Consider the following 27,569-nt stretch of genomic DNA (forward strand, 5'->3'; position numbering starts at 1 on the left):
CAAAAGGCAACGATTTATTTAAAAGGGTAAAAACCTGCAGTTCCTTAACTGAGTGCATACATACTGTAACTCTGTCTCTTACGCTCACTCTATGACTGAATGACATCAGCTTGTCATTTGGGCAAACACGCACAACACATACATTCACAAGCACACAATGCAAACATAGGTGCAAAACAATAACCATTGGATGATGGGGGGACTGCGTGTACAGCAGGCAGACAATATTGTCAGAAAAGATGCATTCAGTATTGATATATTTGCAGCTCATTTGAAGATCACTGAAAGTAAAAGAACATTTTACTGGCTCTAAGCAATTAAAACATTTGTAACTTTTGATTTTCAGAAAGACAAATTGGATGAGCCAACCATCTTTTTAAGATTTGGTCAAATGAATTCAGCCAAACTACATTAAACATTAGGCTGTTTGACTGACCAACTTTAAATTTAATTAAAGTAGAGGCAGCACCAACTAGCTGTAAGAATGCTTACAATGACATTAATTTTACGCACTTTTCACAGCATCTGATAGTTTGCGGTCACATACCTGGGCAGTTTCTGTATCTGAAGCATATTCACTTTAAAGGTCATGCCAAACCTGCCCTTTCAACAAAGCCAGGCATTTGAAATGTAACCAGTTAAACCCCTGTCCATGTTCTCAGCAGCTTATAATCAAGTTCACGGGTGTGCTGGCACCATCTCAGCCGATTTCGGACGAGAAGCTGAGTATACCCTGAACTGGTCCTCGGCCAAAAGCAAAAATGGACAATTAGATTTACTGGTGGTTAGTTTTGTCAATTTGGTCTGAGAGCTATAGGAGGTGACATCGATTTTGTTGATAGCCTTGTATGTCTTACTCTTTCTTAACAGGTGATAAATATAGTTTGAAATTAAATATAACCAGTAATGTACTAAAGTGAAATGTAAAAAATGAAAAAACTAAAACGACTGCTCAGCGATGAGTGTATTCTTGTGCGTTTAAGACAATTATTACTTTCTAATTTATCTAAACGAACTGAACCTCAAAATTCCAGGGGAAGACAGAGGATTGCCCTGAACAAAGAACCTGGACTTTAAATTGAGATAAAGTGAATGTAAGGGAATCAAAACCTTGAGACACTATGAAGGTGGTAACAGGTTGGAAAAAGATTTTCCACAACTGGAGAGTAAATGCTCTCTCTACTCAAGATACACCAATGGTTTGCATTTGCCTTACGAGTCAAATGGAATTAAATTATTTAAGCAAATATATTTAATATTTCAAATATTACAATTTGTTAAAACTAGTTAATTTACAAACATTTATTAACAAACTAGGTCAGTGTTTTACATTCCAGAACTTATAAAGCAGGCAAGTAATGCATTATTATTGGAAATTCAAAGACAGGATCATGGTAGAAATTATTATTACTGTACTCAAATTCAAGCAGCTAGTCTCTGTGGTTTTGTATAGATGAGAGTTCCAAATGAAAGAAGATTAAAATCAGAAGGGCTAGGTGGTTGTAATACCCAAGTAATTTGTACTCATGACAAAAGGTTTTTTTTTTAAGTGACTGAATCTCCACAACACCTGTGTGCAACTACAATACCTCAAATTGTGGTGAGTTCTGTTAACCAGAGCTTCACATCCCTCTATTAGCATGTGCATTCTACTTTACATCTTGTTTTACACAAGGCACATTCTCCTTTGTTTACCATTTTACCCAAAATGCTACAAGCGTAAAATTGCTCATTTAGCTTCACTTCGGATTTGACAACACAAAGAATGGATCAGCGCTCCTGACCCAAAAAGATAAGTCAGTAGGCATTAATGCAACTACAATTTTCTGTATTTGTACTCTGGGAGTAGTATCAAGAGTATTGAATGAAGGAGGGCTTGTTTTGTCTTCCAACACCCCAAATTGGTGGGTATCATTCAATCTTTCTTGTGCATTTAGTGATAAAAGAAAACCTGCCACTTGAAATCATCACTCAGATAATGTTGACAAGCTGCCTCTGTCATCTGGTGAGCATTTGTTGTAGCTTGTCATCAGATTTTCCATCATTTTGTTTCTCCAACACTGAACAAGGGCTGGATTACAAGGACGAGTCATATAAAGGAGTGCTGACTTTAACCATTCAGGAAGTAAACCACCATCTCATAGGTGCACATCATGATGGCAGTGTTGGGGATCTGTCGTATCAAGTGGGTGGTGAGGCCGCGGTATAGGGCACGAAAGCCCTCCTCTCTGGGAACTGTTGTTAAAGTCTGGAAGAAGGAGCGATATTTGGTTCCCTCCTCACGTAGACGTGTGCGGATGACCTCTACATAGAATAGCACAATAGAGAGGTTACAGGAAGTCCACAAAAAAATAGCAAAGTTTAAAATTTTTATTTGAATCATGCTCACCATGTGGATAAGCAATGGTTGTGGCACATGTCTTGGAAGTGGCAGCAGCCAGCATCATCCCCACAAAGTCTGAGGCATCCTTGGACACCTCCTCGTGCTCGTCCATGTTTTGGGGGGCTTTGGCCTCCAAGAGACGCCGTTTGATGTTTTCATAAATCATAAAGTGAATCACAGTCTCTGAGATGCCGGCATAAGATGCTGACATACCCCTGTAGAAGCCACGTAGGCCATCTGACCGATACACCCGGCGCATGCATTCAAACGCATTCATCCTGCGCTCACCTCGATTTCTGGGAGAAAAAAAAAAAAAAAAAAGATTGGGGGGGGGGTGTCAAAGATCTCAGACTAACACTTGGGGGTTTAAACAAACAAAAAAACCCAAACCCACTCAGTAGGGTGCTTTCAGAGTTACATTTTCAAAGTTTCTAGTTTGTTGCAACCATTGTTGATTACTCCAAGTTATCTTACTAAATAAAAAAAAACCTCCCATCAATATGGACCATTGATTGCAATGTGCATCCAAAAAAAACATTTGCTGAAAGAAATTAGTCTTGCAAAAATTAGTATATCAACATCCATCCATCCGTCTTCTGAGCCGCTTATCCTCATGAGGGTCGCGGGAGTGCTGGAGCCAATCCCAGCTATCAACAGGGAGGAAGCAAGGTTCACCCTGAATTGGTTGTCAGCCAATCGTAGGGGCCATGGAGACAGACTCACTCTCAGACACACTCACAATCACACCTCAGGGCAATATAGAGTGTCCAATTAATGTTGCATGTTTTTGAGACGTGGGAGGAAACCAGAGTGGCTGGAGAAAACCCACGGAAGAACAGGGAGACGATCTAGCTAAGCAAAATTTTCAATTTCAAAATTCAAATTCCCAAGGTATTTAATAGCAGGTGAGTCTCTGTCAAAATTCAGAAAGTGATTATACACGGTGCCAAATTGATAAAAAGCTTTCTTCTCAAATGGGGTTTACTTATTCAGTGTATATGTTTAGTACATACTCTAAAGTTTATTTTCCTCCCTTTGAATTCTTTGACACGTGATTATGTATCTTTTTGTCAAAAATCCAACCTGATTTTTTTTTTTCCCACACCCGATGAAAAAGTGAGTCTAACTGTGACATTTTACCTGGCATCGAGCTGAAGACGAGTCTTGATAAGCCATATTGGATTGGTTGCAGTAATGGCTGTAAAACCTACAGAAAGGGGGGGAAAATATAATGTCTTAGAAGACTTTTAGACATCATCCTGATATGCAGGTAGTGACAAAATAAACTTTCAGAAAACAACTGATTATTAATTTGTAACATATATGAAGACTATTATTAGCAAAGCCATAAACGTGACAAAAATGCTGTCTTATATGGTTTCACAAACAGAAAAATAATTGTCTGTTAAAATCATCCTATTGCAATTGACTGTCGACCAGTCCAGGGTGTACCCCGCCTCTTGCCCAAAGTCAGCTGGGATAGCTTCCAGCTCACCTACAACTCTAATGAGGACAAGTGGTAGAGAAAATGAATGGGTGGAATTCACCCTATCACCAGTCACTTGTCAGGTCACACGTTTCACTTTGTCAATAGCTTTGCCACTGGAGTCACTGTGACTCATGCCGACCTTGGCTGCAAAGGTCTGAGTCATACTGTGCTAAAAATGGGAGTCGTGTACCTGTAAGATTCAACTTTCCACATACTGATGACATTCAGCCTGTAGCTCCAGCAGCATGAATGACCCACATTGTAATGCTCTGCATTCCCATCTGGATCACAGCTGCACAGGGGTAGATAACGTTTCCTTGAACTTGTGTGTGTGACATGAACAAATGTGAACTGTATTTGAAAAGGGAATGTATATGATGTGTTTTTTGAGGTGCTGTTTGGATTGCAACTTTAAGAAACAGGTCACGAAAACACTTCAAAGGGGGGTTTGGATTTTTACGTAAAGCTTACTCAAAACACGTATTCTCAGGCAAACACAACACAAACTAATTCTATGAAACTCATTTAGTGCAGAGGCTTAGCAATGGCAAATGTTAAATGTAGTAGCACCACACACACTTTTTTTTTTTTAACCAGACCTGCCAACCTTGATTTTTTTTTTTTTTAAGTGTAGTAATGTGCTAATATGGACTAATCCATCCAGACACAGTTAAGATATTTAATATGAGCACATGGCATTTTCTTAGTATTGTCTTTATACACGCTAATCATGTACTCTGCCTTAGTATTCCTGTTCAAAACATTACATCTCTATTACATAGGTGTGATTATAGACTTATAACAACCAGTGAATAACAAGTGATTTACACTGAATTAATTTCTAGCTTTTTAACATTTAACATTCATGTTGAAAATAAACTTGATACCGAAAACAATGTCATGATTCACTTCAAACTGTTTCCAACTTTAGTGTGACCTATTATCTGACAAATCCAACAAAAAAAAGCTGAACTCTTTTAAAGGGGGTGAGAGATGAGTTAACACGGTGGTATAAATATGCACGCGCTTAAAGTAATACTTTTTGTAGCATAAATTATTTTTGTGTGGGCCTCGATCAGTGTGGCACTGGCTTAAATGTCAGAATACAAATTTTTTTCTTGATAACTCTAGAACGACTTGAGACACTACATCTGGCATTTTAAGTGATTATATACTGTACCAGATATACAGCTGTTAAATCGATAAATGTGATTCAGAATTTTTCCTACAACCATCAGGACCTTATGATATTTAACCACTTGTATGACTGGATTCAGTTCTGGAGTCAGGTTGGGTGGTTCCAAAACAATATTTTTCTAGTGAAGCCTTTCATTAGTTACTTTACTTTTGTCATGCTGAATGTTTTTTTTTTTTTGGCATCACTCACTCCTTTTTGGAACTGTTTGAAATTCCATTCACCTTGACTACAGCTCTAATTCCAGGGATTAAAAAAGAAAACGCCCCAAAATATGATACACCCACTTCAGGGTTTCACTGTTATGGTGTATTATTTTTTTTTTTTTGATGAGCAAAGTTCTGTTTGCACTAAACTACATTCATCCATTATCAAAGCTGCTTATCCTCACAAGGGTCACAGGAGAGCCAGAGCCTATCCCAGGTAGCTTCAGGGGAAGGGCAGACTACACCCTGAACTGGTCGCCAGTCGGTCACAGGGCAGATATAAACACCATCACTGAGCAGGAATCGATCCCACGCTGCCCACACAAAAGTCAGGCGTGTGTACCACTACACCATCACTGACTGCACTAAACATTCCTTTTGGAATGATGATTTTAAAAAAAAGTTAAACCTTGGGAACATGTAAGAGAACTGACCACTTTTTTTCTCCTCTTTTCATCAATTTTGGAGCGATGTCCTATGCTAGGTAATGTCACAATTTTGCAATATTTCTACCACTTGATGATGACTGTCTTCACTGCGTTCCATGGTATATTTAATGCTTTGGAATTTTTTGTTGTATCCTTCTTTGACTGATACATTTTAAAGTGCCACTGTCAGGAAATGCATGATTTTTAGTATGTTATTAATGAAAAAACGGCAGCCGGTATGGACCCATCAGTTTTTTTCCACCACAAAACATAATTTCGAAGTATATGGCTTTTTGTAACTCCAGCCATGAAAATCCTCACGAGGGATTTGTTTTCGAGAAGAAGCAGGAAGTGACGTGCAGGGCAGTAGCGCACTCAAGCGGTCTCAGTTTATACTAGTTTTACCTGCTGGAAGGTAGCTCATTGTTCCTTCGTGTTAGCCAAAACGCCGGCTCGTTGTATTGCTAGATATTGCTTGAATACTTTGAGGATGGATTAATTCTTCATACTTTTCAAAAAGACCTGGTTCGTCGTGAAATACGGACTGCACAGGTTCAAAGGACGGGAGCTTCGTGGGTTCCAAATGACAGGTAGGTGTGTATAGAGCTACTAAAAAAAATAATAGTTGGGGGGGGCTAACATTCTCAGAATGTAACAAAAGATCCGCGTACCCAAGTCAGGGGTGCTAAATGTGTCAAAGTACCCGTCTTAGGGCAGGCACATTCCGGCGCCGAGCTGGCTCAACATGGCGCCAGGCCACGGTGGCTCATCTCCGCCGCGGTGAGGTCGATCGGACGGGGAGGCAGTTTGGCCATGGCGTCGTCGTCACTCGCGGGCGGGGTTGCTTCTATCACCACCGCGCGGAGGTGGATCGGCCGGGGGAGGCAGTTTGGCCGTGGTGTCATCGTCGCCCGTGGACGGGGTTGTTTTTATCACCACCACGCGGAGGAGGATCGGATGGGGAGGCGGTTTGGCCGCGTCATCGTCGTTCGCGGGCGGGGTTGTTCTCACCGCCACGCGGAGGTGGATCAAACGGGGAGGCGGTTTAGCTGCGGCATCGTTGTCACTCATGGGCTGGGTTGTTTTTATCACCGCCACGCGGTAGTGGATCAGGCGAGGATGTGGTTTGGCCGCATGCGGTTTGGTAGTGATCCACATATCATCTAAATATGGCTAAAAATGATAGGCTAATATTGCCCCGGTCACTTCACTCGGTTGTGAGATGTTCTCTTCTTCGGAAAGAGCTTCTGTGTCTGAAGGGGCATGTTCGTCTCCCATAGTAGGTTACACAGCCTGTTTTCAATGGCGAATGCCCCAGTGTGACGTCACGTACAAAAGATGCAGCCAATATGGCGACCACTTGGATGTAGGATGAGACTTCCGCAACTTTGCACATGGATCATGCGCTCTCTGCTCATATTTATTTTTTCGTAGAGACAAAGTGAATAATGTTATATGTATTTTTCATTACAATATCTATTTTAGAATGTTTATCAGGGATGGCACTTGACCTTTATCTATGAGATCCCTCTTTGCATTAAACCTTTACTCATCAAGTCTTTTTTGTTTATGTTTCGATGGGTGCCAATGCTATTATTGTACTAGAGAACTGCAAATGTGCACTTTGAAATTAGCGGTTTGATGAGATATTTACATAGTTTTGGGGGGCACGTCACACACCATTGCACTTTAATATAAAAAATGGATATGTGCTATTCAAGGTACAGGCTGGCAGGTTTGCTTTACTCAGGCATGATCCTAATCTTGACTAGCTTTCAGCCCTTACTCACATGGTTTCAGTACAGTTGGCATTTCTCCGCATTTCATTTTTGATGCGTATTCTGGAAATGGTCACTCAGATAAAGAATATAAAAAAGCATTAACAAGACAGAATGATTACACTTGCATACATACCTGCCATTCCAGCCGAGACCATGTGAACTTGTGTGGAGTCAGGTTCTAGTACATTGTTCAATTTCTCTTTGGCTGTGGAGTAAGCAGCGAAGTAGATGGCTCTAAAAAAACAAGACAAAAAAGAGTGAGTGCTTTTGACATCACTAGGAAGCACATTTAAATCGAATGATTGTCCTCAAATAATGTGCTTACCACAGCTGCATAATAAGTGACAAACAATGAAATTTACACTGGATATCTAAGTGCCTACATTTGGATTGATGCTCTGGTCTAAATTCACCTGTACATGATAAGCAGCTCAGATAATGGATGCACTGGATGACACATATATAATATTATCTCCATGTGCTCATGTTGGTGTGGAGGACGACTCTGTTGGTGGGTAGAAAAATTAAGAAGACAAATGTACAGCAGAGAACTAGGTGGTGGAAGCTGAGAAAGGGAGAATGCTGTGTGGCCTTCCAGAAAGAGGTGAGACAGGCTCTCAATGGACAGGAGGAGCTCCCGCAAGACAGGACTACTACAGACAAGGTTATCAGAGAGACAGGCACGAGAGTACTTTGTGTGTCTTCTGGTAGGAAAGGGGAAGAAGAGATACAAAATACAGGAAGTCAAACAAGGAAAGAGATAAACAAAGAAGTGGGACAGTGGGAGGACTGAGGAATACATTGAGATGCGACGTAGGGCAGAGGTAAAGGTGGCGAAGGCTAAACAAGAGGCATATGATGACTTGTAGACCAGGTTGGGCATGAAAGAAGGAGAAAAGGATGTCTACAGGTTGGCCAAACAGAGGGATAGAGATGGGAAGGATGTGCAGCAGCTAAGGGTGATTAAGGATAGAGATAGAAATGTGTTGATGGTGCCAGTAGTGTGCTGAATAAACAGAAAGAATACTTTGAGAAGTTGAAGAATGAACAAAATGAGAGAGAAGGAAGAGTAGAAGAGGCAAGTGTGAAGGACTGGAAAGTGGCAATTATTAGCAAGGGGGAAGTTAGAAAGGCACTAAACAGGATGAAAAATGGAAAGGCAGTTGGTTCTGATGACATACCGGTGGAGGTATGGAAGCAATTTGGAGAGATGGCTGTGGAGTTTTTGACCAACTTATTCAACAGAATACTAGTAGGAGAGGAGATGCCAGAAGAATGGAGGAAGTTTGCTAGTTCCCATTTTTAAGAACACAGGGGACATGCAGAGCTGTGGTAACGATAGAGGAATAAAGAGCCACACAATGAAGTTATGGGAAAGAGTAGTGGAGTGTAGACTCAGGTCAGAAGTGAGTATCTGCGAGCAACAGTATGGTTTCATGCCTAGAAAGAGTACCACAGATGCATTATTTGCCTTGACGATGCTAACTGAAAAGTAGAGAGAAGATCAGAAGGAGCTACATTGTGTCTTTGTGGATCTAGAGAAAGCCTATGACAGAGTATCAAGAGAGGAACTGTGGTACTGCATGCGGAAGTCTGGTTTGGCGGCGAAATATGTTAGAATAGTACAGGGCAGCAGAAAAGGGGTGAGGTGTGCCGTAGGCGTAACAGAAGAAAGGTGGGATTGCATCAGCTATCAGCTCTGAGCCCCATCCTGTTTGCTGTGGTAATGGATAGGCTGACAGATGAGGTTAGACTGGAATCCCCTTGATATTCTGATCTGCAGTGAAAGCAGGGAGCAGGTGGAGGGACAATTAGAAAGATAGAGGCATGCACTGCAAAGGAGAGGAATGAAGATTAGCCGAAGTAAAACATAATATGTCCGTGAATGCGAGGGTGGAAGGGGAAGAGTGAGGCTACAGGAAGAAGAGATAGAGAAGGTGGACGACTTCAAATACTTGGGGTCAACAATCCCGAGCAATGGTGAGTGTGATAAGGAAGTGAAGAAACGGGTCAAAGCATGTTGGGACAGCTGGCGGAAGGTGTCTCGTGTGTTATGTGATAGAAGAGTCTCTGCTAGGATGAAAGGCAAAGTTTATAAAACAGTGGTGAGGCCGGCCATGATGTACGGATTAGAGACGGAGACACTGAAGAAACAACAGGTAGCAGAATTGGAGGTGGTAGAAATGAAATGTTGAGGTTCTCGCTCGGAGTGAGCAGGTTGGATAGGATTAGAAATTAGCTCACTCGAGGGACAGCCAAAGTTCAATGTTTTGGAGACAAAGTTCGAGAGTGCAGAACTCAATGGTTTGGACATGTCCAGAGGCGAGAAAGTGAGTCCATTGGTAGAAGGGTGCTGAGGATAGAGCTGCCAGGCAAATGAGCAAGAGGAAGACCAAAGAAGAAGTTGATGAATGTTGTGAAGGAAGACATGAGGACAGTGGGTGTTAGAGAGGAAGATGCATGAGATAGGCTTAGATGGAAAAAGATTACACGCTGTGGAGACCCCTAATGGGACAAGCCAAAAGGAAAAGAAGATCTCCATTGCTCATCTGAAACAACCCTCACGTGCATCTGTTCAAAATCTACCTGAGCACCTACTGTACATATTGAATGGTGACAGCACAAAAACAAAGTGCCTCCTGTAACATTGAAATGTTACTAACTTTTAATGGTCACCCTCTTTTGTTTGTTGTCGTATGAGCCAGAAAGGAGAAGAACAAAGATAAGGAAAACTGAAGATGCTACGTGCAGTAGTAACTACAGGTGGGAGCCATTTATTTTGGATGTACTGCAATCTACATCTAAATGATTAGAGATTCCTGGGGCCAGTCGCCAAAGGCTCATTTTTCTTCTTTCCTTTTACTGTACACAGTGCTAACGTGGCACGACAAAGTGGTTGGGGACCACTGTCATAAAGTCCTTAAACTAGAGCTTGACCGTTTATACAGGCCGATTACACGAACACACAGATCAGACTTGCACATGCAGCACCACCTCCCCTGCTAACAATCACTTGGCAAAAAAAACAGCATCTTTTGAAACTCCATAGTGAGCTGTAATTTTGCAAAACAATATAACACTACAGTATAGTGCCCCGGGACAACAACATCCATGTGGAAACACACTATTGAGGTACATCAATGAAGGGATTGTCCCCCCCCCACCTAAATTGTGTAAATTGTATGTGTGAAATAAACATGTGCAACTGTGAATTCCCATGTTCACCGTTATCTAATACAGTATTACAAAAAAGGTTCAAGGTGCTTTTATTGTCAATTCTTCAATATGCGTAACACATACAGAGGGTTGAAATTACGGTACTCAACAGCCCATACTACAAAATACAACATAAAAAGCCAATTAAACTATGGTATAAGCAGTGTAAAAAGTATTAAGTCCAGAGTTAAGGTGGCCAGAGGACAGAAGAGTTAGAGGGCCAGAGACTTCCAATTCTTGAGAGTCTGGCGAACGGCCACTCCTGGCTCGAAGACTCCGCAGCCTCCTACCTTATGGCAGCAGACTGAAGAGGCCTTGTGATGTAGTTGGTCGGGATGCTCTCTATGGTTCCTTTGTAGAAATGGCACATGATGGGGGTTAGGGCTTTGTGTATTCTTAGCTTCTGTAGGAAGTTTACACCCTGGTGAGTTGTGATGTGTTTCTGGTCCAGGAGAGATCCTCGATGATGTGGACCCCCAGGAACATGGTGCTGCGCACTCCTTCCACCATAGCACTGTTGAGGTTCAGGGGAGCATGCAGGGAGTACGATCTCCTGATAGCCAAAAAAAAATCTCCTTTGTTTTTTACACATTTGGGGAAAGCATTTTGTCCATGGACCAAGCAGCCAGGTGACTCACTTCACTTCTGTAGTATGTCTTTTCCCTATTGCTGATGAGACCGACCACAGTAGTGTCGTCTCCACACTTGATGAAGAGGTTGGAGCTGTATGCCGGCGTTCAGTCATTGGTCAGCAAGGTGAAGAGGAGGGGACTCAACACACAATCTTGTTCAGAGTGATGGTGCTGGATGTATTGCTGCCGACCATGGACTGTGTTAGGTCTCAGTCGGAAAGTCCCAGAGCGAGTTCTACATCAAAATCTGGAGCCCCAGCTGGTCCAATTTGTAGATCAGTCATTGAGCGACGATGGTATTGAATGCTCAGCTGAACTCTATGAATAACAGTCTGACATCAGTCTTTAAAGTCCAGGTGTGTGAGGACAAAGTGGAGGGAAGTGGAGACTGCGTCATCGGTAGACCGGTTGGACTGATATGCAAACTGGAAGTGGTCCAAATAGGTGGGAGGGAGGACTTGATGTGGTGCATGACGAGCCGCTCGAAGCACTTCATCAGGATCGAAGTGAGCATTACAGGACGGAAGTCTGAACACAACCAGGTGTGTTATCTGGGCCCAATAAGTCTCAAGTCTTGTGAAACACAAATAGATAAGTAATAAGATAAAACAAGACAAGATTAAAAAAAGAAGAAAAAAAATATTTGCAGCTGTGAATGTGTGCAAAGGTGTCAGAGGTTTGGAGTTCTAAACCTAATAAAGTTATTCTAGGCAGGGTGTAAAGCTGCACAGCCGCATCACAGTTCTGAGGACTAGGGCTCAAATTTGGCCTTGCCTGTCTGTAGTTTGCATGTTGTCCCCCAGGCACAGTGGTTTCCTGCGACATTACAAAAAACCTTCATGGTAGGTAGAGTTGGGGCATCATTTGAATTTGAGGTATTCCAGGTCAGATTCCGGTGCCTTGTTTTGGTTCCAGTTCCAAACTATTCTCAATTCTGATTGTTTCAGGGGCCTGGGTCAAAATTGTTTGTTTTTGTTTGCGTTGTTAGCAGCCTCAATGTTGGAAGAAACATTTTTTTTCTTATTTCACTCACCGAATTGATTGAAAGTTGACTTCACTAAAGCTCCGCATGGTGCAGGCTGAGGGTCGGAGCTCCTCAGATGCAAATCGTGAAAGTCCCCTTAGCACAAGTGAATCTTATTCCAAGTGTTGCACTGAGGTGACTGGTCATTGATTCTAACTGCCGTATTTTCTGCACTATAAGGCGCACCTAAGAACCTTCAATTTTCTCAAAAGCTGACATGCGCCTTATAATCCAGTGCGCCTTATACATGGATCAATATTGAGGTTAGGGACCTTACAGGTCTTGCAACTATGGTAAGCAGCCGCCAACTCCATTTTCCCCTGTAGAAGAGGTATCACACTGCATGCTGGGATATATGACTGCGCGAAGCATGTTGTGTTGTTGTAGGTATGTGTAAAGACCCTAAAATGGCACCTATTAAGAGACACTTATGACGGAGAGTTTAAACTCAAGACGATCTGTCACGTAGTAGAACAAGGGAATAGAGCAGCAGTTTAAGTTAAACCAGCACATGTTAAGGCTCTTTTCAGGTCATTGACCAAGTCCTGTCGTGTAGTCCTGGGCTGATTCATCACCTTTGTAGGGGTCATTGAGACCCAACTAGGCGATATCTTGCATGCCGATTGAGATTGACTGTCATGTTTAGCTTCTTCCATTTTCTAACGATTGCACCAACAGTGGACATTTTTTCACCAAGCTCCTTGGAAATTTCTCTGTAGCCCTTTCCTGCCGTGTGGAATTGTACCATTTTGTCTCTGGTGTCTTTAGACAGCTCTTTGGTCTTGGCTATGTTACAAATTTGAGTCTTACTGATTGCATGGGGTGGACTGGTGTCTTTATGCAGCTAACAACCTCACACAGGTGCATCTGATTCAGGATAATACATGGAGTAGAGGTGGACTTTTAAAGTCGAACTAACAGGTCTCTGAAGGTCAGAATTCTAGCTGACAAACAGGTGTTCAAATACTTATTTGCAGCTGTGTCACACAAATAGATCATTGAAAAAAAAAATCATAAATTAGGATTTCTGGATTTTTCTTTTAGAATCTCTCTCTCACAGTGGACATGCACCTACAATGAAAATTTCAGACCCCTCCATGATTTCTAAATGAGAGAACTTGCAATACAGCAGGGTGTTCAAATATTTATTTTCTTCTCTGTACCTTTAAAACTACGTCATGGCATCAGAACACCACAACCCAATGAGCAGTCATTCGTTCATGTATGCCAATAAACACTCTACAAATGCTTAGCAATGGAAACTGCAGGCTCCAGTCATTAGACACCACTTTACTCCTATTATGAAGAGACTAATGATGACAAATGGGCATGGGTGTCACTGATGTCTCCTGAAGTTGCAAAACACTAACCAGAGGCACACATAGACACACACACTTTGGCGAAATGCAATACTAAGTGCCACTCTCATCATTTTCACGAGTTGCAAAGTCTTTTTCCTTTTCAAACTTTTTTTTGTCTACAATCTTCAAAAAGGATTGTTAGCTAAGATATGTTGGAACAAAGAGAGGTTGAGAGTGTTGCTTTCTGAAGTGTTTCAGTATGGATGGACAAAAAGACGCGCACACACAAATTATGGTTGTCACTTCACCTTTGCTTCCACCTTCCTTTCCCTGAGCCTGACTCACCGAAACGCAAGGATTTGTCAAAAAATATTCATTATTCAAGACTGATAAGATCATTGATAATTAGTGATCGATTGGAAGCATAGCCATTTTAATTGTAATGGAATCAAATCATGAGTTTGCCAGGGATTTCCAAATCCTGAAAATGTGAGGAAAAAGATGTTATGTTGTTCACAACTCACCTGGAAGGTGCCACACCCACCAGATTTGGTCCCAAGCCTCTGAAGAGTGAGCGGGGTCCTTCCTTCTCTAATATTAATCTGAAAATAACATGTAGATTGAAAAAAAAAGAGAAATGTGACTCTACTAAGATCACAATCATTCTGAACTTTATTACTGAGAAGCATTTCTTTTTCTACCTGTGGCAGCTAGTCAAATTTTGCTTAAAATTTGCAATGGGTGACGCACCAAAAATACAGCCTCATCAAACGATGTACAGTGAGTGGTACCACTACTTACCAAGTTGTTCTGAGTACTCTACTGATCAAGAAGTGTATGTAATGTTGGATGAATCATCACCATATTTTCTAGTACATGTACTTGAAAAAAAACAAAAACAAAAAATAAGCAATGTGTGATGTTTTTAAAAAAGGGTGATATTCTCCCTTGTTGGACTGAACAAGCCAGTCACACTTGCCAGAGCAAGCATCAACAGGAGTCAGACCTCCCTTAACAGTATAGAGCTCGTGCACGTCACGTCACCATTTTTATGGTGCCATATTGCCGATCAAACAAAGCTGCTCGACATTGTGGGAGAAATTGAACTGGAACAGAATATTCACAATGCCCGAGACCTGCTGTGCTGTTGGTTGTCACAATAAATGAGACAGATCTTCAGAGATCATTCTATAGAATACCAGCTGAAAAGATCGATGGATTCCGGCAATTAAACGTGATGGATGGTGACCAACCAAATACACACGCCTGTGTAGGGATCACTTCATTTCAGGTTGGAATTATTCTTCTCAATCTGAAATTACCAAGAAGTATTTATAATGCCAAATTGATTCATTTGAATAAATACATAAACCGTCTGTTGCAGAGAGGTTTGCGGAGATTAACGTGTGGGCGCAATACGCTTCCTTGTACGGAGGAGACGACTCCCTGTCCTAAATTTTTTTCCCCAATCATACTTCATGAATGCTAGTTTGTGTAAAAACGGGTTATTTATTTAAATATTGGTATTTGTATTGAAAAAATCTGAGTGGGTCCATCACTATGTGGGATTTATTTCAGATTGAGAACAAATCCAGCAACAAAGTATTTGTATGCGTCCAGACTTTTATATGCTTTCAACTTTTCTGTGTAAATCTCAACGAGTTACTCACCAGATACATGTGTGTATCCAGTTGTCCAAGACCAGCAGAAGCGAATGAACAGCACAATATCTTTTCGGCGAAAACATCGACTTCAGCATTAAATTTGGGTCCTCTATGCCAAGTGTCTATAATTTATCCACGTACCTTCATTTATTATCACCTTCTAAATGTTTAACGGTATCGGACAAAACTCTCGATGTCATGCTATAAGACATTTTTGTTTCGTCTCAACGGCATTAACTTTCAACAATGCTTTGTTAGACCAGCAATATGGCGATGTCATGTGATTTTATGGTGTAGGTGCACGAGCTCTATACATGAATGATGTGTATTACTGGCTAAACTTATTGATTAAACCATACAAAAAGGTGAAACATACAGCAGAAATATTATTAAGGACTCACCTGAGGCAGTGCAGGGGACCAGGTGGGGACATCCGGGCCACACTGGCCCCATTCACTGTACTCAGTTGAACTTCAGAAACATACAGACTGATGGATGATGACTGCAGACGTGTCTTCACTACTTCCAGTGGGCATGTCAATATGGCTCCAACCGTGCCTCCACATCTGGCAAAAATAAGAAACAAAAATCAAACAAAAAGAAAAAGGGTTTGGATCAGCAGGGTTCATACACTTCCAGATAATCAAAATTCCATTAATTTTCCATGACTCTCCAAGTGTTAAATACAAAATTCCATGACTAATATTGGATTGACTAATTGTGGCAGACAGCAATATTTCAGCGATATGTGTTTCACTTAAATAGTAAGTGCCAACGCTTACCAATGTAGTAGGTGCATCATAATGACTGTGAAATTTATGTTTAATAAAAATATAAACTATAATTACATGTTGAACATATATTTTCTTTTAAGGTTAATGTTATGTTGCCTATATTTAAAATACAGAATTAGCTATTAATGCACTGTATTGTCTGTCCTTTCATCCTTGATCAGGGTGTGCCAAGGTGGAATTTTAACATTATACACCATCTCATCCTACTTTCTGCTTTGGCTTCAGACCAGACCTCTTTTACTCAAAAAAAGAGAAAATCTCATTCAGTTGCACCACTTTTTCCTCTGTTATTCACATAACCCAACATTCATTAAAGTAAAGTTTCTTTCGGCTTGTCCCTTTCGGGGTCGCCACAGCGTGTCATCTCAGATGAACACACATATTTTTCTGGCACAAGTTTTACGCCGGATGCCCTTCCTGACGCAACCCTTCTCAGGGAGTGGAGACCTCGGTGGGATACAAACCCACAACCCCTGGTTTACCAAACCAATGCTCTAACCACCGAGCTACAGGGCCTCCTCGACATTCATTAAAGCAACAGCACTTTTTTTTTTTTTACTTTTACCATTATTATCGACCATAAACACAAGCAGCATGTCTAACTCTTTGGTCTACGCTGCCCTGACTGTGTGGGTGGGCGGTGTTTGTAATTATGAGTGTACCCCTTTAAGAGCCGAAGGTGGGCGTAGTCAGGTAAACTATAAGGAGACTGTGTGCTTCAGTGTTGGAAAAAAAAAAAAAAAAGTCTGTGGTTCACCGCTCCTAATGGTGTTCATGTGCGGTGAGAATGTCTATGTATTTCTACTCGTAACAAAATTTACATGCGTGATTTTTCGTGCGCGACTGTGCAGATTTGCGAGTGCGATCGCGCCAGTCAAGTCATAGTGACTGAAAATCCCATGACAATCCCTGACCCAAGCTAAATATTTTTTATTTACCGGACTTTCCAAGCCCTGGAAAAGGCAACGTTTCATGATATTCCAGAAAATCCCTGACACGTACGAACCCTGGATCAGGTAGTTACTAAATTGGATGTAGTCTCACTTTTCATTCATTAAAGTGGGCCTGTCATGAAATGGATGATTTTTTGTATATTATTAATGAAAAACCCACAGCCAATATGGTCCCATGTGTTTTTTCACCACAAAATATGATTTTGACGTATACAGCTTTTTGTAACTCCCGCCAATGAAAATTCTCTCAGGGATTTGTTTTTGAGAAGAAGCAGTAAGTGATGAAAAGGACAGTGGTGTCCCCTAGTGGACTCGTTTGTTTCCATTAGTTTTACCTCCGGGAAGGTAGCTTGTTGATCCTTCGTGTTAGCCACACTCAGGAGAATGGAATTACCCTTCATAAATTTGAAAGAGACCCTTTTCGTTGTGAAAAATGGATTGCACGGGTGCAATGACGAGAGCTTTGTGGGTTCCAAATAACAGGTAGGTGTGTATACAGCTACTAAAAAAAATAATAGTTTGGGGCGGACCACGCAATCGGTCTCTCTCATAACGTAACAAAAGATCCGTGTATGAAATGTGTTGATGTGCGCGTCGCCCAGCCAACAATGTCTCACTCAGCCTCGTCTCGATAGCGTTCATCGCGTACTCCGGCGGCTTTGAACATACCCCTAAAAGCAGCATGGCTCGCCTCCACCTCCTCCTTATATGCCACCACGCTGCAGAAAATCTGCCACACTGGCTGAGGCGCCGCGTTCGGCGGTCACAGCTTCTGTGAAGGCTGTGCGTCGGGCTTTGCGATGGGGCGGCTCTGAAGAACCCAGTGGAGAATGCGTTACTCAGTCGCGTGCGCACATAAAGCGCCCCGGCTTGACTGTGTTGCTCAGTACTGCGGCATCTGTGAGCACCCCCCTAAAGCAGCACCACTCGGCTCTGTCATAAGCCACACCGGCTGCGATGAGCCGCGATGGCTCATCTCCGCCACAGAAGTGGATCGGACAGGGATGCGGTTTGGCTGTGATCGCATATCATCCGAGTATGGCTCGAAACAATAGTGTATTGCCCCGGTAACTTCACTCGGTTGTGTGGTGTTGCCCTTTTCGAAAAGAGCTTCGGTGTCGGAAGGGGCAACGAAAAAATCCGAATATCTCTGTTGTTCGGCTTCCATAGTAGTAGGCACTGTGACAATGACGTCAAAGACAGAGGACGCGACTAATATAGCGACCCACTTGGATGTCGAGGGAAACTGAATTGCGCAACTTTGCGCATGGATGACACACGATCCGCTCACATTTATTTTTTTCGTATAGACATTTAAGTGAATACTGTGATATGTATTTTTCATTACAATATCTATTTTTGAATGTTTCTGGGGTTAAAGTCCCACTTTAAGATTATCAGAGGAATAGGACCTTTCTTTCGATACTGTATGATGTGAAATACATACTGTGACAACATGAGAGATTGCACAATCTTCCGAAGATGAAAAACATGGCAGCGCCTCTTGCTTAACTCGAAAAAGCAGCTATTACTAGAAAATAATTCTTTTCACAAGTCTGTTTCAACAGCAGATGGTAATTCAACTCTTTTTTTGTTTTCCTTAGCCAGCTTTGCTACCAGCTATAACTTGGAAGAGTGCCACTTGCAATCTGTGATGTCAAACCCCAACAAATCAGTCTGTCATTGAGGATTCCAAATTTTGTGTCGAGATGCCACTGAAGAGGAAAAAAAATATATTCTTCCACTTCAACTGAGGATTTACTGGACTCGACAGAAATACAGACGGGTGTCTTCCTTTCAATTAACAAAAAAATCTCGATTTCACTTGAGTTGGTATGGTGTTCTCAGATCTATAAGCTTCCCCTTTTTTTCCCTCCAGACATAATGTTGGTCATTATGGGCAAACAATTCCACTTTTGTTTCATCAAGCCACAGAACATGTCCCCAGAAGTTAAGATCTTTGTCATGGTGTCTTTTTTCAAACTGTAATGTGTATGTTTTTATGTAATGGCTTCATTCTCGATTAATGGTCTTTCAGCCCATGTTGGTGCAGGACTCATTTTCACTGTAGATAATGACGCTTGCTAACCACCTTCATCCAGCATCTCCACAAAGGCTCTCGCTTTTGGTCTGGGGTCGATTCATACATTTTGGACCAAAACACACTTGTCCCTGGGACACCGTTGCCTGTCTCCTTCTTGAGCGGTGTGATGGGTAGACATTTCACATAATGTTGATAGTTGCGTATAATTGTTTGAACAGATGAACATGGGACAGTCAAGCATCTGGAAATTGCACCCAAGGATGAGCCAGACTTGTGGAGCTTCAATATTGTTTCTCTGAGTTCCTGGTTGATTTTGTTTGTTTTTCCCATAATTTCTAACAAGGAAGAAGCAAACAAACAGTGTTTGAAATATGGCCTTAAATACATCCCCAGGTGTGCCGTCAATTAACTCACGTTGTCAATTAACTTATCAGGAGTTTACAAAGCGATGGCCTCATCATTTGGGCTTCCCCATGTTCTTTGCAGACATAGTACTTTTTTGTGTAGGTAAACTTTTGACCTCGAAGAAAATCATATGAAATTCTCGAAGAAATTCTCTAATTATTGTGGCATTTAACAAAATTAAATAATTTTGGTCATTTTGGCTGACCCAACACAGGAGAGATTTAGTTTTATTTGACTTCAAACAGTGAGACAAAAAAATATAGTATGTGGATATGCACAGTGTATGTAAGCTGCTGGCTTCAACTTTAAGTACTCGTTTTGTTTTGTTGTTGCTATGAATTGTCAAAAGGGTATTGTATTATGTTTAATTGTTACTACTTTTACTCAGATAAAAAACAGAATCAGGCAAGCCACCAGCATGAACCCTCAATCTTATCTTTCGGTTTTCCTGCTCTGGTTAATTGACCCCTCCGTACAGGGCACTTAACCACGCCTCCTGAAGTGACGTCACGCCACGTGCGCTCACGTAAGACAAACAGTAAAAATGGCAAATACAATACAATACATTCTTAACTAAGAGAGACGCCATGCTTCTGATTTCATTCAATCATTCACACGTAGCAATGTTATGCTAGCTGAGAACGTCTCATTCATTTATACGAGACGTGTATTAAAAATCAAATTTAGGGCATATCTTCGTGCAAACACCGTCTGGTTAAGCTTCGGCCGCGAGCCAGCAAGAAAGCGACACGTTTGTGCAGTCCGATCATCGCTAAATATCGCTCAACAAAGAATAAGTGTGTCAATCGTTCACACGTAGCAGTGTTAGGCCAGCGATGAACGTCTCATTCATTTATACGAGACGTGGATTAAAAATCTAATTTAGGGCATATCTTCGTGCAAACACCGTCTGGTTAAGCTTCTGGCCGCGAGCCAGCAAGAAATCAATACGTTTGTGCAGTCCGATCATCGCTAAATATCGCTCAACAAAGAATAAGTGTGTCAATCGTTCACACGCAGCAGTGTTATGCTAGCGAAGAACTTCGAATTCATTTATACGAGACATGTATTGAAAATCAAATATAGGGCATACCTTCGTGCAAACATATGTGTTCCGGTTGATATTAGATGGCTTTAGTTGATGATGTGGTCTTCCACAAAGTTTGATCCATCGAAGGCATTTTTCGTACTGGGTCTTCGGTTTTGGAAAGGGTACGAATCGAACTCCACCAACTAGCCTTTCAGGATACCTGTCGTCACTATTACAAAGTCCGTGACTTCACCTCTTAACCATATTTTTTGTTAAATAACCCAAATACGCGATAAAACGCTAACTAAACCTATACTGGACCATTCAATGTTGTAAGAGAAAATGGCGGGAGCAAAAACGGGCTTTGGTCTATGCAGATCTCTGGCCTCTGATTGGTCAGTGACGCGGATTGCGCAATATCCACGGAGGGGTCAATTCCACACATACTAAACAAATAAGTCGCCCAAAACTTTCCTTGCATATCACAATTTACCCCCACCCCACATCGTCTGGAGAAGACTCTCTAATGGTTAGCAAGTCAATTCTTGTGTACTTGAGTTCTGAGACGACCAAAAAACTCGCCTTTTACTCTTTTTGTGAGGGGTGGGGTGAGTGGTTCACTGGGGCCTCCTGTTTTTTCTTTTTTTTTTTGTTCCTGTTCGGTTTGGTGGAGGGGGTGGGAGTCCACCTCCTACTCTCAGAGGCTTGTAGTCAGTACTGGCAGGATGAGGGGTGGTCCTGGGGTTGATGGGGCGGGTCTGGGTGTGGTAGTCCGGCCTGATGGGCCAGACCTACAGGAGCAATGCCCCTTAATTACTCACTCAGCACGCACGCTAATCACATTTGAGGACATATTTATTTTGAAAAGTTCCTGGGCAACTGGGAAGGTGTGGGTGTCAGACCGGGCTTCAGCAGGTCTGTGCTGTTTACTGGTCCGTGCACCATGGTTCTCTGGATTTTAAATGCATCACACAAACGTATCCCCCTTTTTATTAATGCAGCACACACAACCATCCATGGGAGACAGTGGATTGTGGGGAGGGGTTAACTGTTAGGCAGAAGTGCCTGAAAGCCCTTGCATGGCGCTGCTCCTGATGCCAGGTCTCCCCAACCCCGTGTGGATGCCTGGTTGGCAATGGGGCTCCCCTTTCATGGCCTGCAGCTGCTCCCTAGGTTCCGTTACCATATAGTTCTGTTGTCCCTATCCGTGCACCTTTCCAGCAAGTAAGGGACATTCTCCCGTGCTCAGTCTGGGTAGGGACTAGCCGGATCGTGGGCCCCTACAGGTTGTGAGGAGGGTCTCCTGCTCACTTGGGGGTGGGTGGTGAGGGGTTGTCATTGGGGGGGCATTGGGTCCTTGCAGCCCAACTATGTGGCCAGTTGTCAGGGAGTGTCGGGGGGGGCCAGCGGCCAAGGGTGGGTCCCTTAGCGTGGGATCTGCCTGTCCACCAGGTTGGTCTCTGATGGAACCCTGGGGATGCTCCAGTCCTCGACTCATTGGGTGGGGTCGTCAGCCTCCGCAGTGCAGGCACAGGAATTGTAGGATATTTCTGTTAGTCTTTGTTCATGTAAAATAGTGTCAATTCACATACATGTGCTCGTAGGCACACACCCCTGCGACTCCCTCACACACAGAATCTCAAGAAACTTCAATTATAATACTAAGAAACCAGAGAGGAAACTTAAAAACTCCACAGTGACAAATTGTTCCGGCATAAAAAGGAAGCAGATTCTCCATTCAGCTGGCTCTAACAACTGAGCAGGACAAAAAATAAAACTGAAAAACATAGGAATAAAACACGTTAACATTCAGCCATTCGTTTTCTACACTGCTTGCCTTCATTAGGATAACAATTAAGGTGCTACGTATACCAGGTAACTTTGGGCCAAAGGCAGAGTACAACCTGGACTGGTTGCAAGCCAATCACAGAACACATTAACAATGTTTCCTTATGTTATCTGTGTCTTATTGGAATTCTAACAATCTGGAGCATGTAGACCAAGACACACGAGAGAATTGGAATGTTTTGCTTTTCCTAGGAAACAACAATAAGCTTCTGTTAAATGCCATTGTCAATCAAATGTATACTGTAATGGGTTTTGGAAAGTGCAAACAGCAGCAGAAGACATACTTTTTCTTTTCTTGTTCACAAGCTTGAGAATGGAATGAAACACAATATGCAATTTATTATGCAGGTATATTTTCATCCATCCATCCATTTTTTCACACCGCTTATCCTCACAAGGCTCATGGGAGTGCTGGAGAACTATCCAAGCTATCTTTGGGCAGGAGGCTGGGTTCAGCCCGAACTGGTTTCCAGCAATTGCAGGGCATATAGTTTTATTTATTCATTTGTATAGATAAGACAGTTATTCATTATTTTCTATTAAGTTAGTTTAGTTGGCACATAATTTATTTTCAGTTATTGATGTTAATTCTTGAAAGTTTTAATTATCATTTTCTTCAGGATTTTATTTATATGACTTTGACTGAATGGACACCAAACCATGTCTGAGGTTGCTGGATCAATTGAAAAACAATCCAAAATTGGGAAAAGCAAATATACAAAAAGAGATTGGAAAAGTTCAATGTCATTTGTTTGTTGTTTTTATTTTAAGGTCAAGTGTCATCCCTATAAACATCCTAAAATAGATATTGTAATGAAAAAAACATATAACATTATTCACTTCAATGTCTATACGAAAAAATAAATGTGAGCAGAAAGCACGTCATCCCTGCGCAAAGATACAGACGTCTCATTCTACGACATCCAAGTGGTCGCCACTTTGGCTGCATCCTCTGTCCGTGACGTCACCTGGACATTCGCCAATGAAAACACACGGTGTACCCTACTATGGGAGACGAACACGCCCCTTCTGACACGGAAGCTCTTTTCGAAAATGAGAACGCCACACAACCGAGTGAAGTCACTGGGGCAATATTACACTATTGTTTCGAGTCATATTCAGATATGCGATCACGGCCAAACTGCCTCCCCATCCGATCCACATCCGCGGCGGAGATGAGCCATCGCGGCTCATCGCAGCCGGCCGGTCTGGCTCATTTTCGGCGCCAAGGTGGCTTATCACGGAGCCGAGCCGTGCAGCTTTAGGGGGTTGTTCATAGCCGCCGCAGTACAACACCGTCGAGCCGGGGCACTTTACTTCATTGTTGTCGCACGCGGCTGAGTGAGGCATTTTCGGCTGCGTTCTTCAGAGCCGCCACCATCCGCAAGTCCGACACACAGCCTTCGCCGAAGCCGTGACCACCGAACGCGGCGCCTCAGCCGGTGTGGCTCATTTTCGGCGCCGTGGTGGCTTATAATGGAGCCGAGCCGTGCTGCCTTAGAAGGTTGTTTAAAGATGCCGCAGTACGCGATGAACAACACCGTCGAGCCGGGGCGCTTTACTGCACGCAAGAGGCTGAGTGAGGCATTGTCGGCTGCGTTCTTCAGAGGCGCCGTCATCCGCGAGCCTGAAGCGCAGCCTTCGCTGGCGAACCAACGCAGCAGCCCGACGCCGTCCAACGCGCACATTGACACATTTCGTACGTGGATCTTTTGTTACGTTATGAGAGACCGATTACGTGGTCCACCCCAAACTATTATTTTTTTTGGTAGCTGTATACACACCGACCTGTCATTTGGAACCCACGAAGCTCTCGTCCTCTGCACCCGTGCAATCAATTTTTTCACGACGAACTGGGTCTCTTGCAAACTCATGGAGGGCAAATCCATTCTCCCGAGTGTTCAAGCAATGTCCAGCAATGCAACGAGCCGGCATTTTGGCTAACACGAAGGAAAAACGAGCTACCTTCCCGGAGTTAAAACTAATGGAAACAAACGAGTAGACTTGAGGGCAAGTCTGTCCTTTGCACGTCACTTCCTGCTTCTTCTCAAAAACAAATCCCTCGAGAGGATTTTCATGGCGGGAGTTACAAAAAGCTCTATAACGTCAAAATAATGTTTTGTGGTGAAAAAAACGCATGGGCCCATATTGGCTGCGGTTTTTCCATTAATAACATACTAAAAATCATCCATTTCATGACAGTGGCACTTTAAGAGGGGGGAATTCTATTTTTGTGATAAAAAAAGATGGAAAAAAATGATGCTGGTCACACTGCCTAGACCTACTCTGTTCATTAAAAAATATGATACGAATACAATGCGAATTTAACAACAGACTACTAGGTAAGGTCGTACTATAGTGGAGAATAGCTATTGTGAGTCAGGGGATCATTCTCAACTCCAAAGCTGAGATAGGAGTTGTCTACAGTTTTGGGCATAAGTCATTAGTAGTGGTTATCCTGTACAGTCCTTGGAGAAAGTAGCAAGTTCATGTGGTTTACACGGGACTAAAGAGGTTGACCAAATAGAACAATAATAAACATGATAATCTTGACATTGAACAAAATACACATTGTTGCAGAATGCAGTTGTACAAATTTGAACGCATGTCCATAGCCGCATCGTTTTTAAGAATTAATACAAGAATTTGGTTCTTTCACTTTAAAATATTTGCGATGGATGCCGCCGTGTTGGTGTTACATCAGTCGCATTACGCAGCTTCCCCCCCCCCCCACTTAGTTTTTGTTGACAGCGCAAGACGCACTCAACAAAATCTGCTTCGCCGATTAGGTACTTATTATTTTGATCATTATTTCACAAATTTAAAAAGGTCTATGGAGCCCCCTTGCTCATATTGTCATGAATGTACTCCTACGTTTCATAAAAACATTGAAATGTCATTGAAACTGAAGGCATTGTCATGTGATACAAAAGCATGGCCGGGAGAAGTCCGTTGACATATGGTGAGCCACAGCAAAACAGCCGTCAAACCGTTTGGAGTGGGAAGGACTGGCAACGCTAGACGATGGCGAATAGCTAAACGCTAGCTTTTGTAAAATCCCACGAGAAGGCAGTCAGTCTACTCACCCTCCTGCAAACAGATGAACTAGGGTATCTCTTTGACTCATTGTGTCTCATATTCGGCAATGGGCAACCACGCGGGAGACAACTGGAGCCGGGGTAGTGAAGAGACGGGCCGACTAGAGCCCCACTCACAAATGATACTCAGTACGTCTGCGTGTTGTTGTGGAGGTCAGCCGGTCAGCGGTGGGGGTGAAACGATGGCATGCAATCGGTAACCTTGCTAGCTAGCTATCTAGTTAGCCTGCAACGCTAGCGGTCTCTTCCGGTGACAAAAACAGTATCAAAGCGACAAGCCTGACGATCGGTAAAATATATTATTGTGCGGCCAATGCATACAATGTTTATGGTTCGATCCAGCCCCTCACGGAGGACTGCAACTGATAGCCGCTGCCTAACTGTCTGAGAACCTTCAATGAAGTCCTACTGCTGATCGTTGAATGGGAAACAAGTAAGAGGGCGGAGATTGGTCTAAGCCTTCCATAGCCGCTCCCCGTCACTTTTTCTTCACATGATAGTGCTTTTATTTTGTAGGGCAAAGAACCTCTTGTTCATTATGGACAAATTGTTATTGTTAGGCGTGTGCATTTTGTAGGTAGGACACTCTGATCACTATCACTATGAAATGCATTTAATGACAATCAAATTCACTTGGTGGTCATGAACGTTTTGCACAGTCATTCAATGCTGACATCTTATCATAAGTGGTCAAACATTGGCAGACATACCAGTGCAATCATAAGTCTGGAGTGACCCCCACCCCCAATTGGTTTACTAAACCAACGTTCTGATTGAAATTGTTTCATTGTTCACATTTTATTATCATAATCCCAGTGAACAACTGGGTAGCACATCTGCCTCACAGTTCTAAGGACCTGGGTTCAAATTTGGCCTCACCTGTGTGGAGTTTGCATGTTCCCCCTGTTTTCTCCAGATACTCACTCCAGTTTCCTCCCACATTCACAAAATATTCACAGTAGGTTAATTGAAGACTCTAAATGGCCCATAGATATGAATGTGTGTGCAAATGGTGTGCCCTGCAATTGCTGGCAACCAGTTCAGGGCATACCCTAACTTCATCAAGGGTCACCTAGGATAGGCTCATGCAAGCCCGTGACCCTAGTGAAGATAGGCAGAACTGAAAATGGATGGAAATAATTTGAACATTTTGCTTATGTACTTGGAATCTAGGATAATTCCGCATTTGTGAAAACAGGTGAAAGACTAGGCACCCCTGGGAACTTTAAATGTCTACAATGTTTTGTATTCAGCACAGTATGTCACCTGAGAGTTCAGCTTCAAACTATCATGTCCTTCACATGAAGTTATGCCGATTAGTACTGCATACACAGGAGGTCCATGAACGTCTTTTCCAGGTTTGGTCACATGATGTTCCCCATATAGTGGCTTGCTGCCCACCCTGTCATTATGGGGCCTGCCAGTAGAACGAAGGAGTCCCCAGTGGGAAGAAGTCCTCTGATGTTTTCAGTGGCATTCCAGCAGAATTTTGTGTTTCGTCAATGGACGCTGAAACAGTGGATAGTTTCAATACAAAAATATTAATATCGATCCTGATGTTTCATATTTTTCATCTTATTAGCTTAACATGTCCACGCCGTCTGAGTTATAGCAATTGATCGAAGAACCTTAAGGAAATTCAACATTTTTTTAAACATTACACAATCAGCTCGCTGACAGAATTATGTTGCAAAAGTGAAGGTGTTAAATGTGAGCCGAAATTTTACACTCTCACAACCAGAACGCTAGGGCGGATCCAAATGCACGACTCGGTCGACAAGAAGGCAGTTAAAGGAAGATCTTTATTCGTTCCAAGGCTGAATACCAGAGAGTCAGTCAGAGCGAGCAGTAGTATCAGGAGCGTCAAGCTTACGGGGTTGGTCGGAGGACAGGCAGAGGGCGGTACACAGGGGTTCAGGATCAGGAATGCGGAGGTGCGGGAACGAGGCATGGATGGCAACGATCAAGCAAAGCCAGACCATCCGCTGGGTCCTATATGTACTGGGGTTAATTATCAGCGATGAGACGCAGGTGTGCGCCTCCTAATCAACGCAGGTGTGTCGGGGACCAGCAAAGAC

The 27,569-nt window shown here is 42.6% G+C and overlaps 1 protein-coding gene across 3 annotated transcripts; it reads right to left on the bottom strand.

Annotated features, from left to right (window-relative positions):
- Positions 1 to 27,569, bottom strand: LOC133504795 (solute carrier family 25 member 36-A). 3 transcript variants are annotated; one of them, XM_061827401.1, is made up of 9 exons: positions 27,365 to 27,569; positions 26,758 to 27,000; positions 15,721 to 15,885; positions 14,180 to 14,257; positions 7,616 to 7,716; positions 7,492 to 7,542; positions 3,524 to 3,590; positions 2,390 to 2,679; positions 1 to 2,304 (listed from the first exon to the last, which is right to left on the bottom strand). In XM_061827401.1, exons 3-9 carry the CDS (start codon positions 15,750 to 15,752, stop codon positions 2,111 to 2,113), a joined length of 813 nt encoding a protein of 270 aa, XP_061683385.1. In that variant the 5' UTR covers positions 15,753 to 15,885; positions 26,758 to 27,000; positions 27,365 to 27,569; the 3' UTR covers positions 1 to 2,110. The 3 variants fall into 3 exon arrangements, with proteins under 3 accessions (XP_061683385.1, XP_061683383.1, XP_061683384.1); XM_061827399.1 differs by lacking the exons at positions 26,758 to 27,000; positions 27,365 to 27,569 and adding an exon at positions 25,480 to 25,986; XM_061827400.1 differs by lacking the exons at positions 7,492 to 7,542; positions 26,758 to 27,000; positions 27,365 to 27,569 and adding an exon at positions 25,480 to 25,983.

Source organism: Syngnathoides biaculeatus, chromosome 8 (genome assembly GCF_019802595.1).
Source record: "Syngnathoides biaculeatus isolate LvHL_M chromosome 8, ASM1980259v1, whole genome shotgun sequence".
NCBI classification, from domain to species: domain Eukaryota; kingdom Metazoa; phylum Chordata; class Actinopteri; order Syngnathiformes; family Syngnathidae; genus Syngnathoides; species Syngnathoides biaculeatus.

Excerpts from the sequence above, each read along its gene's own strand:
- LOC133504795 (XM_061827399.1), bottom strand. The coding sequence starts at position 25,520 with ATGAGTCAAAGAGATACCCTAGTTCATCTGTTTGCAGGAGG. Across the intron at positions 14,258-15,720 it reads GGTCCCCTGCACTGCCTCAG|ATTAATATTAGAGAAGGAAG; the intron begins GTGAGTCCTTAA and ends TGTTATTTTCAG. Across the intron at positions 7,717-14,179 it reads GTGGGTGTGGCACCTTCCAG|AGCCATCTACTTCGCTGCTT; the intron begins GTGAGTTGTGAA and ends TTGTTTTTTTAG.